The sequence below is a fragment of the Camelina sativa genome, chromosome 14 (assembly GCF_030686135.1).
Source record: "Camelina sativa cultivar CO46 ecotype springtype chromosome 14, ASM3068613v1".
In the NCBI taxonomy this organism is placed as follows: Eukaryota; Viridiplantae; Streptophyta; class Magnoliopsida; order Brassicales; family Brassicaceae; genus Camelina; species Camelina sativa.
The window spans coordinates 12444832-12463353 of record NC_141893.1 but is presented as its reverse complement, the minus strand read 5'-3'; the positions used below and the strand labels follow the sequence as shown (position 1 = coordinate 12463353).

General features: G+C 35.9%; 2 protein-coding genes across 8 annotated transcripts; both read right to left on the bottom strand.

Moving 5' to 3' along the window:
* Positions 1-273: 273 nt before the first annotated feature.
* LOC104741368 (cyclin-T1-3) lies at positions 274-3538 on the bottom strand. 7 transcript variants are annotated; one of them, XM_087484744.1, is made up of 8 exons: positions 3404-3535; positions 2705-2995; positions 2134-2571; positions 1879-1960; positions 1511-1645; positions 1259-1431; positions 1027-1172; positions 274-797 (listed from the first exon to the last, which is right to left on the bottom strand). In XM_087484744.1, the coding sequence occupies exons 4-8, from the start codon at positions 1933-1935 to the stop codon at positions 610-612; spliced, it is 699 nt and encodes a 232-aa protein (XP_087340870.1). In that variant the 5' UTR covers positions 1936-1960; positions 2134-2571; positions 2705-2995; positions 3404-3535; the 3' UTR covers positions 274-609. The 7 variants fall into 7 exon arrangements, with proteins under 7 accessions (XP_087340870.1, XP_087340873.1, XP_087340872.1 ...); XM_087484747.1 differs by having other exon boundaries at positions 2134-2509; positions 3404-3530; XM_087484746.1 differs by having other exon boundaries at positions 2705-2952; positions 3404-3516.
* Positions 3539-9874: 6336 nt separating this feature from the next.
* LOC104741367 (HXXXD-type acyl-transferase family protein) lies at positions 9875-12142 on the bottom strand. The gene is made up of 2 exons (XM_010462215.3): positions 11609-12142; positions 9875-10908 (listed from the first exon to the last, which is right to left on the bottom strand). Exons 1-2 carry the CDS (start codon positions 12029-12031, stop codon positions 10003-10005), a joined length of 1329 nt encoding a protein of 442 aa, XP_010460517.1. The 5' UTR covers positions 12032-12142; the 3' UTR covers positions 9875-10002.
* Positions 12143-18522: the final 6380 nt, after the last annotated feature.

Sequence of the window (18522 nt, the reverse complement as noted above, 5' to 3'; positions counted from 1 at the left end):
GGTAACTCTATTGACCGGTTTACGCGATCGGTATTACTCCTTTATCGGTAAGATAACTCTTGAGTTCCTCCTACTAATTTTTCACATCATTAAGGCTTCTAGTTTCAGTATATGCTACAATGTTTTAAACTTCTACTAATATGTATATGCTCATTCAATTTTCCGGATTAGAACTAGAGTTTTTGGGGTTTGCATCATTGATTGTGTTGTTCGTCAACATAACACAGACCTAACAGCACCTCATCAAAACCAAATTACTTAACCAATGAGAGAAGTCAGGAAAATTTTTGAACCTTTTGAACGAAACCCAAAACATTGATTCCAGATATACAACGATATAAAGTCTTCTAGAGTATTATAACACGTGAAATGGACACTTCTATACATAAACTCTCTGGACGAGAACAAAGATGATGAAAGCTTGAGGAATTCACTTTGCTCATACCTGAGAGGCTCTTAACTTAGACAAAAGCACCTAGCACCTCACTCGGATCGCTATATAATGCTACACTGCCTCTCTCATGAGTCTCCACATAATAATCTTCTTTTGTCTATCAACCCGACTCGGACTCTAAGAGAGATGACATCTTCATGCTGTTCAACAATGGCTCACCAGATGCCAGCCTGTCTATAGGACTGCAAAGGGTAGCTGTGAAACGGATGACCTCTAGCCATGTGGACTGGCTTCATGGGCGCAGGTATTGCCCAAGTTAACTCTCTTCTTGGAGGTGGAGGTGGAGGAGGCATAGTCCTCCTTCTGTCCACTTCTATCAGCATGCACATCTCCTGGATCACCTCTGTCACCATTGATGAAAACATCCCGTTATTTTAATCAACCACTAAAATCAGCAAGCAGTCTTTTCGTTCAGACTCAATATGTGCACATGGTAAGAACTTAACATGCCACTTAAATTGGAGCTATCTTATTGCCTATTATCAGCGCTAACATTATAAAAACACTCCATCTCACTTGATCAAATGACTGGCAATAATAACAGAGAAAAGTTAGTGTTTTGAACAACAAACCTTTTAATAGCTTAGTTGTAACTCCAAACTCCAACCACCAATCTCTCCTACTGCCTACTTTCGCGTTTTGAAATGAGGCAGCTAGGTGCACAGTCGCAGTTGCAATAACATGGGGTTTGTACTGCAAGCATAGGGTGGTTCGAAGCCTACACGAAACAACGCACTATAAGATTATTCAAACTCAATGTGGGGGAAAAATCACAGATATTCTAACAATAACAAGGGTCTTTACCAGTCATGCACAAAATTCCATGCAGATGTTGCAAGGTCAGGCCAAGCGTTCAGCCTATTCAAAGCCGCAGCCAGAGGTTTGTAGGGAAGTTCAATGTCTAGAAGAAAAGCACTTGTGTCGAGCAGAAGCCTCTCCCCGGCCAAAACAATTTCTTTAAATTCATGGTAACATTCCTACAGGCAGTAACAAGTAATATATTAGCAGAATGCTGGGTGCAAATTTACCAATACAGATAGATTCATAAATACTTACAGTTTGATGGATTCTAATTGAGGCAGAAGGATCCCACTCATAAATTATTTCATAAGACGCAACAACGACGCTGGACAGTTGACATGGCTCATCTTCAGCTTTGCAAGCGAGGAACAGACTGGCAGTTGCTATCGTCTGCAATTCACCAAGTGAAAATTAGAAGATGATATTAGTAAGCATCAATCAAATAATCTTCTAACTAATCACTAGAGACTGAATTAACTTTAAAAAAAAAAACACTTTCGAATTGTTTTGATCAGCATTATGTTGCTCATTACCCAAATCCTGTTCGAAATATAAATTTCTCACTTTCCTGTCAGCTTCAATGAATGCAATTGATCAGCATACTTATACAAAATAGTTCTTACCTGCCAGTCATTTTTAGCATGAGATTGACGCATGTAAAACCGGTGGCACATCATCATCGCACATGCTATTGTAACCTGGGACCTGTAGCAATGAGATTGTCAAAAACCTTCAACATGAACAAGTTCAAATGTTATAATATCTTGGGCAGCAACTAAATGCAAGACGTCACTTTCACCGAAACCAGCATTGTTATAACATGAAACTGTTCGGACACGCGTGATTAATGCAAAAAAAAAAACAAAAAACACCAGTACCTATGATAGATGATTCAAAAATAGTAGGCCGGAGGAAGTGCACTTGCTCAGAAAACTAAGAACATCAGTTGGTATTTGGTAATGGTAGGAACAGAGCTGAGGGTTTTGATAACCCAGCAGAGAATTACAAATACAGACATATATATATACTTATCACAAGGGCATGTCTAAACAGGTGAACAGCTCCAAAGCAAAATTCACAACAGATGCAAAGCCTCCCATTGCCGATGAGAAGTGAGCCAATATATGATGCATGAACACCAAATTTTGACTATAATTACATAATTCTCCATTCACGAGATATAAATGTAGTAGACAAAAATGAAGAATTTATTTATATAGTTCGAGAACCTCCAGACCACCTCCCACAGTGGCCCTACGACAAAATTTTCAACAGTTAGGCTAGCCATTGTCATGCATTAGGCACCCCTCTTTAAGCTAAAACAAGTTGCAAGAAAGAAGAAGCATTAAGTATACTCCATGAAGCAAGCAACCAGAGAGAACAAACACGCTACTTCCCAGCAAAAAGAAACAACAAATAAAGAAAGAATACTATTTGTTGTGAGCTTACACATGAAGGTTCATGCCAAGCCTTTGCAGGAAGGTGCAATACGAAGACCGTAGAAACGACTCCTTGACCAGGTCAATCCCATCTTTTCTTGATGGAGAGAAACGCTCAATCTCTTCCCTGGTGAAATACAAATCACATTGAGGGGATTCAAACAAAGAAACGTGTCTCGTCGTCTCCGTTTCAAAATGTTGTCGAGACCGCTTTCTCGGATGCTCCTCTCCCATAGTTAAAAGTTTCGATCTTTGAAACTAACACAAGACAAAGCTCAGATTTAGCTGACGAAAATAATATCTGCAAAATATAGCAAGCACCAGTCGATCAACGAGGATCCACAGAAACATAACGGAATTAATGATTCCTTACATAACAAATAAATGCAACAACATAACAAAGACACAAATCTCAATGGGTGTGTTAATTGAAAGCAGCACCTGTTTTTGTTAAAACAGCTTTTATAACATGACACGACACAAATCTGGTCCCAACAGATTCGATTAAATCACAACAAAAACTAAACAAGAGAATACGATTAATAAAAGTTCACGGCAAAATCTGCAGAACAGATCGGTAAATTACGAAACGTGAAGGGGATGAAGATGAGAAGAGTCAATTGATTCAAGAGATGAGACCAAACGAAAACGAAATCAATTTTAAACAGATAACGAAATTGGATTATCTAAGATTTGAGATTTCACTAACCCAAGTTTGCTTGGTCAGGAAAAAAAAAAAAACTCTTTGAAACTTGAAATTTTTCGCTGCTGCTTTTTTTTTTTTCTTCTTCTTATTCGTTTGTTGTTGTTGTCTTGAAACTCAGGAAAAAGATCTTGCGGTGTTGAGATTTTAATACCTAAAGATAAATATCGTACGCAAGTAAATGGGCCAGAATTTTTTTTGAAATGAAAAGTATATTAGATTAATATATGGGCTTGGACATTGAATTAAAATCCTATGACTATTTTCTCAACTTTCAAAATAATACATTAATACTTCTATAAATTAATATTCTATAAATTAATAAATTTTACTGGTCTGAGTAAAAATAATAAAACAATAACTAAATTCAATAAAATAATAAGATAATAATTTTTTGAAATCCCTATATAGAATATTGTCCCAATAATATCATAAATTAATAATTATGTAAAAAAAAATATATATTTATGATATAATAAAGTATGCTTTAAAATTCTAAATCTTCTCCTAGAACTCATATCTAGAAATAATTGTTATGTAGTATTTTCAAAATATAATGATATAAAATATTCTATAACAAGTCATAAAAATAGCTAACTTTTTTAAAGTTTTCAATTTGTAAATATGCATCATTTTCATTTTTATAGTTTAATAGGATATTAAAATGATATTATTATTCATAAATTTGTATTTATGTATGTCATGTGTATAAGTGAATTTGTCTACAGTATTTGTAATTTATTGTCAATTTCAAAATCATAAAATTTATAACATCCGAGAATCTAATTTTGTTTTGCTAAAATTGTCTCAATTCACTAGATTTTAAACAATTGAAAATATATCGATAAATTAATAATTATTAATTTACACTATAAATATTAATTTATAAAATGTCATAGTCTCATCATTATTAATATATAGAGTTTTTACTGTAGCATATTTGTAAATTCTTATGGATATTTATTTTGCCTTTGCAAAATATGTGGAATGTTTCATAAATTACTTTGAGAAAAAAGCACACACATATCTTATCTAAGGATTGGCAGCATGTAGAACAAAGAACATATAAATGTGTGATAAATTAATGAGAAATATCCTAAAATAGCACTAAAACAAGTTTTATAGACAATTATAGCACACATTTCATAGACTTCCAAAAATAGCATTAATTAACACATTGCAATATTTAAAATTAATTTTTATAATTTTTTTTTAGGTTTGAATTCTCAATTTCACATTTAGGGTATAGTTTTAAGAGGTCGGGTTTAGAATTTAGAATTTAGAATTTAATTTTAGAATATTATTTTTTTTAATATAGTGCTATTTTTGAAATTTTAGAGACGATATGCTAAATTTGGAAAAAAAAAGTTTTTTTGGTGCTATTTACGAGAATCTCCCTTAATTAATTAGAAGAGATAATAAAAGAAAGATTTTTGAGTTAAGCAAAATAGTGATCCCTAATCTAACATGTGGATCACTCTTTCGTCATGATGATAAACACTATTGACTGGATTTTGAAAACAGAATCACATAATTTGGACAATATTCTATATACTATTTGTGTATATCAAATAAATTAAAAATATGCCGAAACCAAGTATTACAATTCACAAAATACAGGCAATGGATTATATGTGTAAGCTGTCATGAGGCTTTCACATCTCCGTTACAAAGGGTATTGTCAGGTATTCATTACTCAGTATTATTTTTATACATTGTTAGTTTCATAATTGATCATTTGTTGTTTTTTCTTAGTCATTTAAAACCTATGTTTAAAAAATCGCTAGACGTTAGTCGGGCAGTGGAAGAGGGCCTAGCGATTAATTTATTAAATGAGGATTACAAAGAGATTAATAAGGGACTAGTTTAAGAGTATTTTAAATATTTTTATAATAAATGTTAACATTATACTTTTTAGTGGTTATATATTTCCTTTTCAAGTGAATTAGTAAAACTCGGCACATCACAGTTGGTTAATAACCTATTTAGTAAGGGTGAGTTTCCGGATCATCTTCTCCCCATGATTTTTTTTGTAAACCTGCAACCCTAGTTTATGGCCGCCACTAACTTAATAACCTATTTTTCATCATTTTCCTATTTTATAATCGATTATAGGAAAATCCCAGCAGAGCACCACCGCCGAGCAATTAAACGGCGTCTCGGCAGGCTCGACAGCTGCATTTTAAAGCGGGGTTTAAAACCCACTAGCATTTCTTTAGACATTAAAGAAGAAGCAAAATTTACGTACAAACAGATTGTCCAATAAGTGTGGTATACATATTTATTGGGTGGATTCTTACCAGTCTTACCTATCTCAATTTTGACAATAGCTATTTCGATTCCTTTCTTATAAAAATGTTTTTTGCCCATTAACTTTTTTCTCATCTTTCCAAACTACTATAACTTGGACATTGAAGCAATATCCAATATGACTATTTTCTCAACTTTCAAAATAGCATATCAATAAATTCGTTTTTTTTGTCAAACAAGTTTTCATTAAACTTAAAGCCTCAAAGAGGAGAATTCATACAAAGGGAAAATTGAAGGGTTAACAAGATTACAAAACATAGATAGATAATGGTTCCATGAGTTTTCTAAGGAGGTGCAAGTCTTTGGGAGGCTAGCAAGGCTTGAAAGATTTGTTGGGACCATGGTGGCAGTGCCTTTAAAGACATGCTCCGCAACTTCCTTGATCAACAAGTGATCAACAATGGCTCTTACAAAATATGCATCGGAGCTTTGAGAAAAGAGGTAAGATAGAGAACTGGGGGATAAGGTTCTCGCCATCAGGAGAAAGTTCAAGACCAATTGATCAAGGATTGCTACAGATTTCGGCACAAATCTCCTAGCAGATGGTGAAGTTACCAAGACTCGTAAGAGGTAAATACAATGTCGTAACAGAGCAGGTGGGTCCTCTCTCGCATGAAGCCTTTGGCCATGGAGGTTAAGGAGTCCCACACAAAGCTTGTAGCCGAGAATGCATTGTAGAAGAAGGGAAAACCCGAGCTTACACACTAATGGCGGTTGAAAGAGACAGAGAGATAAGGTTGTTCTAAGGTTAAGACTAGTAAGATGCAAGCAAAGCCGTAACATAGCAAGTGAGTCCTCCCTCACATGAAACTCATAGCCATGGAGGTTAAAGAGTCCCACACAAAGCTTGTAGTCGGCTTTGGCTTGAGACATTATGAGAAACACTAGGTTAGTACCAAGAAACAAATGGTAATGGTAATGTTTGAGGGTTTCGGTTATCTTTTGATACACACTATGAAGCTGATCTTGATAAAGGTGATGAACTACCCAACCTGTAGAGGCTTTTGCAACGCTATTACGGTTTCTATGGCCAGTAAAACTACAGGCAGAGGAAACTGGTAGGGTTGTATTTGATACTCTACTATGGGGTCTAAAAAACTTCAAAGTCAAATATGTAACAAAATCAAGCCGAGATTCTCTATCTACCAGGATTCGAAAATAGGATTTAGGTTCGAAAATCAAACCTGGATCGAGAAGACAAAGAAGAATTAGGTCTGGTTTGGTTTGTAGATTCAAATTTCCTCGGATAAAATGGCAAATCGGTGAGATTAGGAGAACACCCACAACCTAAAATAGCCAAAGATGCAAAAGGAGGGAAAGAGGTCGTCAGGGTTAAAGCTTTTTCCGTCAAAATCTCACTCAGTTTCGGCATCAAGACAGAGCTCCCTTCCGACATCAACCAAGTAGAACACTTGGTGATGGGGGATGAGCCCAAGGAGAAAGGAGGTGATAAGGATGACTTCGAGGGGAATCAATAAGATAGGCGGAAAGCAGGAACCATAGGGCGCCCAAATATCTCAGATTTATCGTCGAAAGACTGAGGTCTCTAGAGAATCACCTCACCAAGACGACCCACCGGATGAGCTGGGGGGGGGGGAAGAGGAATTGAAGTTGTAGCATGGCCGGAGTAACTTGTCCAGAATAGGGTTTGGTAACAGAGGAAAGGGCGGCAGTGACAGAACAGTGGCCCAGCGACGCTGATCTGAATCGACGCCGCCGGGAAGAGAAGTCTTGGGGGTTGTGCGAGAGAGAAGTGCTAGGGCCAACTTCCTCATAAATGTTTTTGCTTTTTACATATCAGTACATTCTTATGGACATTTATTTTGCCCATCCAAAATATTTGGAATGTTTACTAAATTACTTTGAGAAAAGACATACATATCTTATTGAAGGGTTGACATGTAGAACAAAGAACATATTAATATGTGATAACAATTTAACATGTGGATCACTCTTTCGATATATTGATAAACAAAATTGACTAGATTTTGAAAACTAGAATCACATAACTTGGACAATACTTTATCTACTACTAGAAAATAAAAGATTTTAGAATAAACAAAAGTCAAATCATTTGAAGGACAAGTTAAGTGATTTGCCATGCGATGTGTTATGTCAGATCCTCTCTCAACTCTCTACCAAGGAATCAGTTATATGTATATTAATTGTAGATATCAAAAGATTTACTATAGTGTTAACTTTTGAAAACATCTTAATTTCGAATTGGTATTAATAGTGGTTGATAATGAAATAAGAATGAACATGATTTTATGTTGATTTGAGTAGCAAATATTTGGGTTGGTCAATTATAGAGTTTTCAAAAGTGAAAAGAATTGTTGTCCATAGTTTCATAAAAACTTTCAATTGATGATTGATACATAAATAACTCTGAACTGTGAACAAATAATTAGCTATATGTTTTGTTGTAATTTTTAGCATAAAATAATATTAATTACTTAAAATATACAAGTGGTTTAGACTAATATTTTACAAAATATAAAGATCTTTTTCAGTACAAGAAAAAAAACTAAAATGTATCACAATCAATGCATATGATTGATTTATTAGAGTTCAAAGTGTTTGGAAAAAAAATGGTTGATTGCATCACTTAATCAGTATCATAAAAGTAAATAATATCAATTTAAATGACTTATTAATAAATGATGCATAATTATGTGATTTAGCATCAGTTGTTATTATTGATGTGTTAATCGAATAATTTGACATCGGTTCAATAAAAGTGACACAATTTTGTTTTAATTTGCATCAATTCAAAAATATTTGAGAGAAAATATAATTTACATCACTTAATATAATGATACAAATTAAATATCAATTAAATAGATGATACAAAACTGATATCAATAATAATATGATGCTAAATTAAATAATACATGTATTTCAAAAATTTATTGATATCGGTTGCATATAATTGATGCAAGTGAATATTAATTTACATGTGTCAAAACTCCAAAAAATCAATATTAATCTTTTTTATTCTCCAAGGATCAATTTATTTTTCCATATCAAATCAAAGATATATTGCTATTTCCCCAAAAAAAAAGTTTTATAACATTCTATTATTAATTATTTAAAAGATACGAAAATAATACTTTAAGCAATATAAATTATGTTTATTTTATTTTATTTAAGAAAATATAATAATTACATTCTCCACCTTAAAAACCTGCAAAAATATTTTATTTTTAAAAAAATTAATATATCACAAATCTATTCCATAAATTAATAATTATAAAAAAAACAGATATATTGATTTAAAAACAATAGATATATTTCTAAAACAATTAATCAATATATCACAAATCTTATACATAAAATAATAATTATAAAAATAAAAGAAAACAGATCTGTTTGGACTCAAGATATGGTTTAACATGTCGAAACCTGTTTTCTTTTATTTTTTAAACTCCTGAACTTTTATTGGTTTTATTAAAAATAATGGTATTAAAAACTGTTTAAAAAAACTGAAAATTTGTTTCCACACTACTCACCTTAAAAAAAAAAAAAAAAATCTTTGTGATTATTTAAGGCCGAAAGTGCTTCTCTATATCCATCAGCAAAAACAAAATCTGCATGGATGCAGAAGATTATATACAACGGAATCTGAAACCAAATAACATCTCAGAAGTTAATTGAGTTTGAAAACATTGGAAACCAAACAAACAACATAGTATCTTATCCATAACCAAAAGAAGAATAGACCAGCCACACCCACAATGTAGGATTTTTTTGATAGTGGTAGGTAAAACGTTTATATAGATTAAAGTTTAGCTAGTTAAGCTATGTCCGTATGTGCTAATGAGCTTATTTTCGCCTTGGCTTACGCCACCTTACTACCACTAAGAAAGAGATAGTGCTTTGATATGATATAGTTATATTCTCATACCAAAAGAAGCTATCGCTGTCACCAAAATCGGATATACAGGAAATGTTTATTTAAGGGCTTCGATATAAGAACCGTTGAGCTAAAGTTGATGAACTAAATTAGAACAAGTGTTCCGCTGAATTCATGGATCAGTTAATATCATTATCGTATAGGATAGATGACGAAAATTAGTTTCCCATCTTCTGCATTCCATTTTGTGTTTAACAAAACCAATAAAAAACCGACAAGTGTGCTACTCTTTTATTGGGGTTCAGTGTCCATTTTGTGTCTTCAAACCATATATATATATATATATATGAGGAACAGTACAAAACATACAACCAATAAAAAGTCATCATGTGAGCTACTCTTTTATTATAGATCATTCAAATTATGAAGAAAAACTTCATCATACATAAGAATTCTCATCTTCGTTATCTTTTCCATCTAAGAACTTAACCATGTTATACTCTAGTCTCTTCACAACATCCTCCGGTAGGGACATCTGAACCCTAATGGCATCATTATCTTCGGCGACAGGTAAAAACAAGCAATAAATGTCACTCGTCAAAGGACCCATATACATTGGCTTTCCTCCTCCCAAGTCCAACTCCTCTAGTCCCAATCTCGCCCATTGTGATATGACCAAGCTGCTTGAGACGTCTGTTTTCACTGTTTTATCCTCCAGTAAATCTATCGTTGATCTTACGTATTCGTCGGTGATTCTTGCTTTTGCTTCTTGTATCGATTTAACCACGTGGTAAATATTACCATCGACTAGGTCTTGTACCTTGCTTTCGGCGCAAGCTAGTACAAACCCGTTACCATAATATCCTTGAGGAAGTTCTGGATTCAGCTTTTTCCTCATATTGACAGAGAATAGGAGTTTGACCAACATGGATAACGGCAACTCAAGAGATTGAGCCCACGAGCGCCATGTGTGAGCCGCTAGTACCTCGAACGTAGTGCATTTTAGTGAGGGAGCGCATGTTTTCTTTAAGCGTAGGAGATGAGATGTCGAGAAGGTTAAGGTGGCCGGAGCCAGTGGTTGGGACTGTAAATACTTGCATATGTCGAAGGTGGAATTTTTGTCTACGGTGGTGGTTCCGGTGAAACCAGGATGTGAGTGTGTGACACGTGGAGGGTTTCGTGGATCTAACACGTGACGGGAGTGAAATGGTCGGGTCGGGAGATGAGCTTGGCTAGTGGTGGCATGGGCCCATGCATGTAGGAATTGCGATGTGCCGATGCCATCACATATGCAATGATTGATCGCGGTGCAGAGAATCATACCCCCACAACGGAGATACGTCACCTGAGCCATATTATTTAATAACTTTCGTAAGCCATTACTAAATAACCATTTATTATTATGTACGCGTTAATATTCAAACCTGCCGACGAAGAAAAAAGGCGTTATATGTAAGTTCATAGATACGCGGTTTTTAATAAGATCATAGGTTCATAGCATGCAAGAGTTATAGAATACATTAATTAGTAAATAAATAGACACTCAATGGCAAGATAAAGAGTTTTGTTTATCTTGTAAACCAATAAAAGAAAAAGAGTAACAGACAAGTTTATTCTCTATGTACCCTTCTTTTTCTTCTAATCAAAATCTCTTTATTAAAAGTTCACGTATTTTAAGAAGAAATGTGGTAGAAAAAAACCTTTATGTTATTGATACATCGAATGCATTATATGCACGATCAGAAAAAGTATGCATTTCTTATTTGAAAAGAGTTTAAAGTGGCCGAATCAATGTAGGAGTCAGGAATTGTTGGATTATTCCTATAATATATCATATATCTAAACAGAACAGTCAGTCGTCCAACTAACTTTATGAAACCTAAAATATTCGAGCTACGTTTATCCCCCTCCAAAAAAATTCGAATATAATTCTTTTACAAACTATCAACTAATGTGGAAACAATCTGACTCATGATCTTGACTTTTGATATTGATAAATCATAAGTGGCTCAGCAAGAATAAGAAAAAGTAAACGAGATACGAACCTGTATAACAAGAGGAGGAATATCCAAGAAACCCTGAGCTTGAACCTTGAACAAGAGCTTCCTCCAAGACTTGTTTGGTTTGGGAGAATGCTGATCAAGAAACTCCTGGCAAGCTATATCCATGAAAGCTTCTGCAAAAACCGCGCCTTCCCCATTACAATCAACCTCGAGCTTCCTCCCGTCATCGGATGCTCTTATCCGACCCGCGAAAGGGTAGTAATCGACTAGAACCCTAGCGAGAGAATCTTTCAAGGTGAGAGAGGGGATAGATTTTTGGAAAAGGTAAAGGTACTTGATAGAGAATCTGAGAAAATGATGGTCATCGAGGTTGGAAAGGTAGAGAGTCTGATTTGGTGTGGGAGATGAAGGAGTGATTAAGGATGGTTGCTCTCCCTCGTACAAGCAATCCGGCAGCTCTTGCATCTTCCACTTTTTTTTTTGTTCTCTGTTTGTTTGTTTTCTTTGAAAGAGAGAGAATGTATAGATAGAGATGGTGTAGAAAGGGAAAGTTGCAAGAGAAGTATTGGGGAGAAGTAAGGTGGTGGTAAAAGTTGGAATCCGCTTATGCAGGGTCAGTCCTCAACTATCTTTGGTCGGACCCATCGAAAGTATAAGTATTCTTTTAATTTATAGTGTAATTTGTTTGCTATATCCTTAGAATTATAACCATTCTGTTACGTACGTATACACATCCATCGTTATAACCAATATGATACAAAGTCGTTACCAATTTTGACTAAATTTAGTCATGGTCTTAATCCATAATTCATTTCTTAGGTTGTGAATTAAGAGGAAAAACACATACATAAAACTAAATATACAAAGGATGGATCCATTGATAATCACCAATGTTATGTTGGGAATTGTAATTACCGGTGACTACCAAAATTAAAAGTTCACTGGTATACGAACGTCCGTACGTAGCATAAATAACCATCAGTAATTTGTTGGAATACTACTCATAGATACATGAAGTCTATAACATGATGATGGAGTCTTTAACTTACAAGTTTTGATACCTTTGAGTCTTTGACTACAAAAACTTGTAGAAGTCTAGTTTTTGAAACTCGGTACCGTGTACTTTTAAAATTTTATAACGTTAAAAACAGATTAACAAAACACCTAACGTTGAGAGAAAAATGGATTTAAGTTTTCCAAACATGCATATCTAATTACAGTTAAAAATAAACAAACACCACGCTTAATTAGTCAAATATTGCGTCCACAAGCTTGATACTGTTCGAATTTTGGTATCAATAAAAAAACAACACAGAACTTCTGAAAATCGACAGTACACATGTGTTGAAAATTTTGTCTAATCCTTTGCACCGTTAAAACCAAAACGATCGTGTAATCTCTCTTTTGTGATATATTTTATCCATGTGAAAAAATGCATGCTAATTTGTTAAAGTAAGTGACCACTAAAAATTAGAATGTAACTAGATAAGGGCCCGCATAATTAGATAAGGGCCCGCATAATGTACGGATTTAAAAATTGTTGAAAAAAATAAATCCTAAATCTTAAATAATTTTTTAAAAATATAAAAAGAAATTTTATTTCCTAAAGTAAATATATAAATAATTTAAGTTAGAAAATATTTTTATTTACCTTCATACATTTATTTATATTTTTATATTTTTTATAAATTATAACAATTCTTACAATAATTTAAAGCTAAACTATATCCTACTAAAACTTTTGCCAAATACTCATCATTACAGATATTATTATTGACAAATTTCAAAAACTTTTCACAACTTATTCACAAAATATTTTACATGCAACAAATTCATGCAAAGCAACATCTAATAAGTAACCACATACAATTTTACTCTATGTTTTACCATTAAAATATGTTCTTACATCCAAAATTATTTTATTGTTATAGTATGTTCTTTATCACCACCTATAAAATGTCTTCTAAACAAATTAAACAAAATTTCTGTTGTTTTACTTTCATTTTAGCATAATTATAGTTCTTATAATTACTAAAATTATTTTGTGACATAGTTTTTTTAACCATGAAGTTTTTTTTTTACTCCAAAGATATTGGATGAACAATTGGTGAAAATTATCTACTCGATTACAATGATTTTATGACTAACCCAATAAAAGTTGAGAAATTGAAAAAAATATAGTATAATATAATTTTAAAAAATGAAAATTATAATCATGATCGTATATATAAGTCTTAGATAATTCAGATATACAAAATGTATTCAATTGTACCAAAACAACTTAAAGTTATGACCTCGTCTCAAATATTCTCGAATCATAAATTCTCAACTTATTTTTACCCGAATCAAAAGTTCTCATATATTTCTCCATATATATAGTTTAACCTGTTTACGAACCTAATCCGATAGAAAACCGCATAAATCCAGTTAGAAACCAATTTTAAAATGGTATACCATTCCAACTTCCCAAATTTGAAACCGCTTCTCAATAATTCGATCAAGCAGCTCTTGTTTCAGTACCGGAATCATCAACATTATTTAGAAAAGAAAAATCTAAATTTTGACCAGAAACATCAACCACCAACTTATCTTCCAAACTTATAATGCGACTAACTGTAGAATAACTTTTGGAACCTCCATCAGTGTCTCCATCCTCGATTAAATTAGCGGGCATTATATACTTCAATTTCATTTTATTGCATCTGATAGCTTCCATCGAAAAACCCGCACGAATCAAAGACCCACACAATAGATCGGCAAAATTATATCAGGAAAAGAAAATCAAAGATCAAAGTTTTTGATATAAACATGTAATGTTATGTAGATATAATGTTATTTTCTTAATTAGCTGTCTTATTATGTTTCAAAAAAAATAATTCTTTTGACATAACTTATGTTATTCTTTTTAAAATTGTTATTCACTATTTATTTATAATTAATAATATACATGCTTAGTGAATTACTTTTTTGTTTATACATGTCAAAATCTTATTGAGAAAACACGTATAATATAAGTAGCGTACAATGGAAAATAGATTAGTTTTGTTAATTTTTCTTTTTGATTTAGAATTTTTTTTAGATATAAACATGTAAATTTTATTTTAGATTTAATGTTATTTTCTTAATTAGCTGTTTTAAAAAATAATAATTTTTTGGCACGTGTCAACATCTCATCAATGTATTTGGCACATGTCATGATCATGTTAATGACTAATTTGAAAACCCAATTTTATATATTAAGATTTTTAATATAATAAAAATATTAGTTCAGACTTCAGTTCAAGTTTTTTTCCTAAGACTGCCAATCGGTTCTTCATGAACTCCGTTTTCTTTGCATGTTCCTTCACAAATCTTGTTGCAGTACTCAGTGTCCAAAATTGGCTAACCATAGAGAAATAATTTTTTTTTTTTTTTGTGCAAACAAAGACATAAAATTTAATGTGTTAGGTTATATAGTATAAAGGTTATATAGTATAATTATACAACCAAATATGGATGACACATAGTATATTTATTTAAACATGTAATAGTTGAGAATCTTTGTAATAGTGAAACTTTGATATGGATGACACATAGTATATTTATTTTAGTTATTTTTTTAATATAATAAGATTACAAATATATTATGTTTTGTTTTACCAAGCTTGAAAACTGTGATTTCTGATCGTTAAAATTGCCATGTGTCACGATCTGATGAGTTTCTAACTTTGATATTTAATCATTAAAATTGACATGTGTCACGATATGGTGAGTTTTTAACTTTGATCTCTGATCGTTAAAATTAACACGTGTCACTATCTGGTGAGTTACTAACTTTGAGAACCAAGGTTTATATAATAAGATAATTATTAGAACTTAGAAGTCATTCGAGATATAGTGGAAAGTAGTAGGTAAGTAGAGCGACCATTATCCTTATCGACAAAAGAAGAAAAACGTAATCCTCCTTTACAAGATTGTTGGTGTTAGGTTTCGCCGATTAAGGGCCCAACCGGTAAGCCCACTAAAGCGCAAATGTCAACCCGGCAAATGGGCCTGATAAAGGCCCATGAAGAGAACTCGAATCAAAGGACGAAGTCAACTCGGAGAAGAGATCGGGAGCGAGATTACAGGAGGGGATTCAGGAGGAGTCTCGTTGAAGATGGAGTTTAAATATTCTGTTTTTGTTAAGTATTCACAATATGTAATTTTTAGCAATTAAATACACGAAATCAATACAAAAATCAAGTTCGTTGTTCTTCGTTGTTCTTGTCGATTTATACCGAAAGTCTGCCCAGATCTCATTTTCTTGTCCCTCATCCTCAATTGTTGTTTCTTACTCCAACAATTTGGTGCCGCCTGTGGGGACTTAGGTCTTTCTATTCTCAAAAATCGACTACTTTGAAGTAATCCCGGCAAAATGGATCCATCTACCGCTAACACGATCATGCCAGAAACCGCTTTACCAGTGACAAACCGCAGGTCCATCCCCACCAGTGCCGCTTCTCAAGGTACGCATATCTCAGCCCAGTCCGACAACGAGGTCACGAATCCAGTCAGACCTGGGACGGGCTCGTCACTTGATGATAATCACACACTGAACCAGAGCATCTCAAGCGGCTTGGGTCTCACACACCATGGACCCGTCCCAGCTCGGGATCCCGGTAGTACAAACCCAGAGGTTTCCGTCGGGGTTATTCCCACGGCCCCCGCGATCCCAACGGGAAACAGGAACCAATCCCGGGTGTACTCGTTTGGAGAACAATGAAACGAACCGACCCGGACAGCACCTAACGCCGTTTCCCTCCTCCTGGAATCCTGGTGGGAGTAGTTCTCAACTGAGAGACTCGACCACTTTGAACGATCTCTTTGAGATTCGAGGAATGCTCGCCGTCTTGATCGACAAGACTCAAAGTCAAGATGCGACAAATTGGGCTCTTATGAACAGGATCGAACGACACGAGCAAGAGCTCGCGTCTCGCGCGAATCTCGACCCCTATCGGGGCGCTACGTATTCTTCGGGGGTAGTTTTAACTGATCCCACGGATAGGACGCCTCCTCGGACATGTGTCGACTTCGAGGCGGTCCACGTCACCCCACCCGGGATCAGAATGTTACCCATGTTCGCGCCCTCGGAGAGTAACAGAGCTCCAAGCTCATCAGCCCTAAACGGCAATGCGAGCTCACGACCTGTTGAGCACCCCTCAACCGGATATGTTGGATCAGCCGAGCAGGTCATCAGTACTCCAGGCGCTCTTGAGAGTTCAGAAGTGGGGCGCCACGGATAACGTCGATCGGAGACCTCGGTCTTCCCGAACCCCCGAGGAATGGCGCAACCAGTGCCCAGTTCCTCACCGAACACATGAATAAAGCAAGCGCCGAAATGCCTCAAATACGCTGCAAAGTGCACCTAGCCACGAGCGCAGCCCCGAACATCGATCGGGTGATCACTGAAACAAGGCGCACCCCGTTCACAGACCGAATCGCGAAAGTTTGCCTTCGCGATGTAGGAAAGCTTCGTCTTCCCGAGTATGCGGGTGCATCGGACCCTGGAGCGCACCTCCGAGCTTTCAGGCTTGCAATAACTATAGCATATCTCACTGATGATGAATGTGAGGCCGGCTACTGCCGTTACTTCGCCGATAATCTAGTGGGACCGGCGTTGGAATGGTTCGCTTCTCTGGAATCTAATTCCATTGATAGTTTCGACCAGCTCACCTCGGCATTCTTGAAACAGTATTCGGTCTTCTTCCAAGCTAAGGTGACCGAATCAGATCTTTGGCTCATAGTCCAAGGAAAGGATTAGCCACTCCGCGAGTACATCACTCGCTTTAAGTCAACCAAGGCCATAATAGCAACCTTGAACGACGAGGTCACCCTAGCGGCCCTCCGGCATGGCCTATGGTATACCTCGAAATTCTGAGAAGAGCTCACCGTCCGAAAACCACCGTCGCTCGATGATGCGCTACACAGGTCAATTAATTTTGCTCGAGCCGAAGAAGAGCGAGCCGCTATGGCCGAAATCCATAAGTCGGCGAAAGCACCGTTCAATCCTTCCAAAAAGACCTTCCGGAAGGAACCATTCGAGTCAGGTCTTCACGCCTTCGCGGTTGATTCTGCACCAAAGAACAAGAACCCGAACTTCGATCCCAAAAAGTTCTGTAAGTACCACAAAATACGAGGGATGCCTCCTCAAGGAAAGCACGAACCAGGAGAGCTAGGCAAAATCGACTTCGAAAAAGAGGGAGAAAAGGCAAGAGAAGCTGATGCAAACACCAAGGAAACCGCCACGAAACGGGAAAGAACTGATGAGGTAGAGGGGTCTTCCCCCACCTCCAGCCCCAAAGAAACGTATCGGCCCATTCTTCAAAGGGCTCTCCCTTTGTCATACCTCCTCCAGGTCGGTATTTACTCCCTCTCCGGCTTCCCGGAAGCTCGCGATCCCCCGCCCTAACGTCTCCTGATGTTTCAGAGATTCCAACCCGATTCATAGGGTCGACTTCATCACGGGAGGATCCTCCTTATGTCTTAACTCAGTTAATTCGATCAAAGCCTACCAACGTAGGGTCGAAAGTTACCACCGGGAGCGGAAACACCGCTCAGACCCGGACTACGAGATCACTTTCTTGGAAAGCGAGACCGTCGACCTGGATAAACCGCACGACGACGCTCTTATAGTGAGATTAGATGTCGGAGGATGCGAGCTTTCCAGAATAATGATCGATACCGGGAGCTCGGTCGATCTCTTATTTTACGACGCCTTTAAACGGATAGGCTACCCCGACTCTGAGCTGAAAGGGGCTAAAACCCCACTCACCGGGTTCGCCGGCGATACAACCTTATCCAAGGGCACCATTTCACTCATAGTGAAAGCCTAGGGGGTACGGCGTCTAGTCGACTTTGTGGTCGTCGACCGTCCGGCACCCTTCAACGCTATCCTCGGCAGACCATGGCTGTACGGTAGTCGATGCACCTCAAGA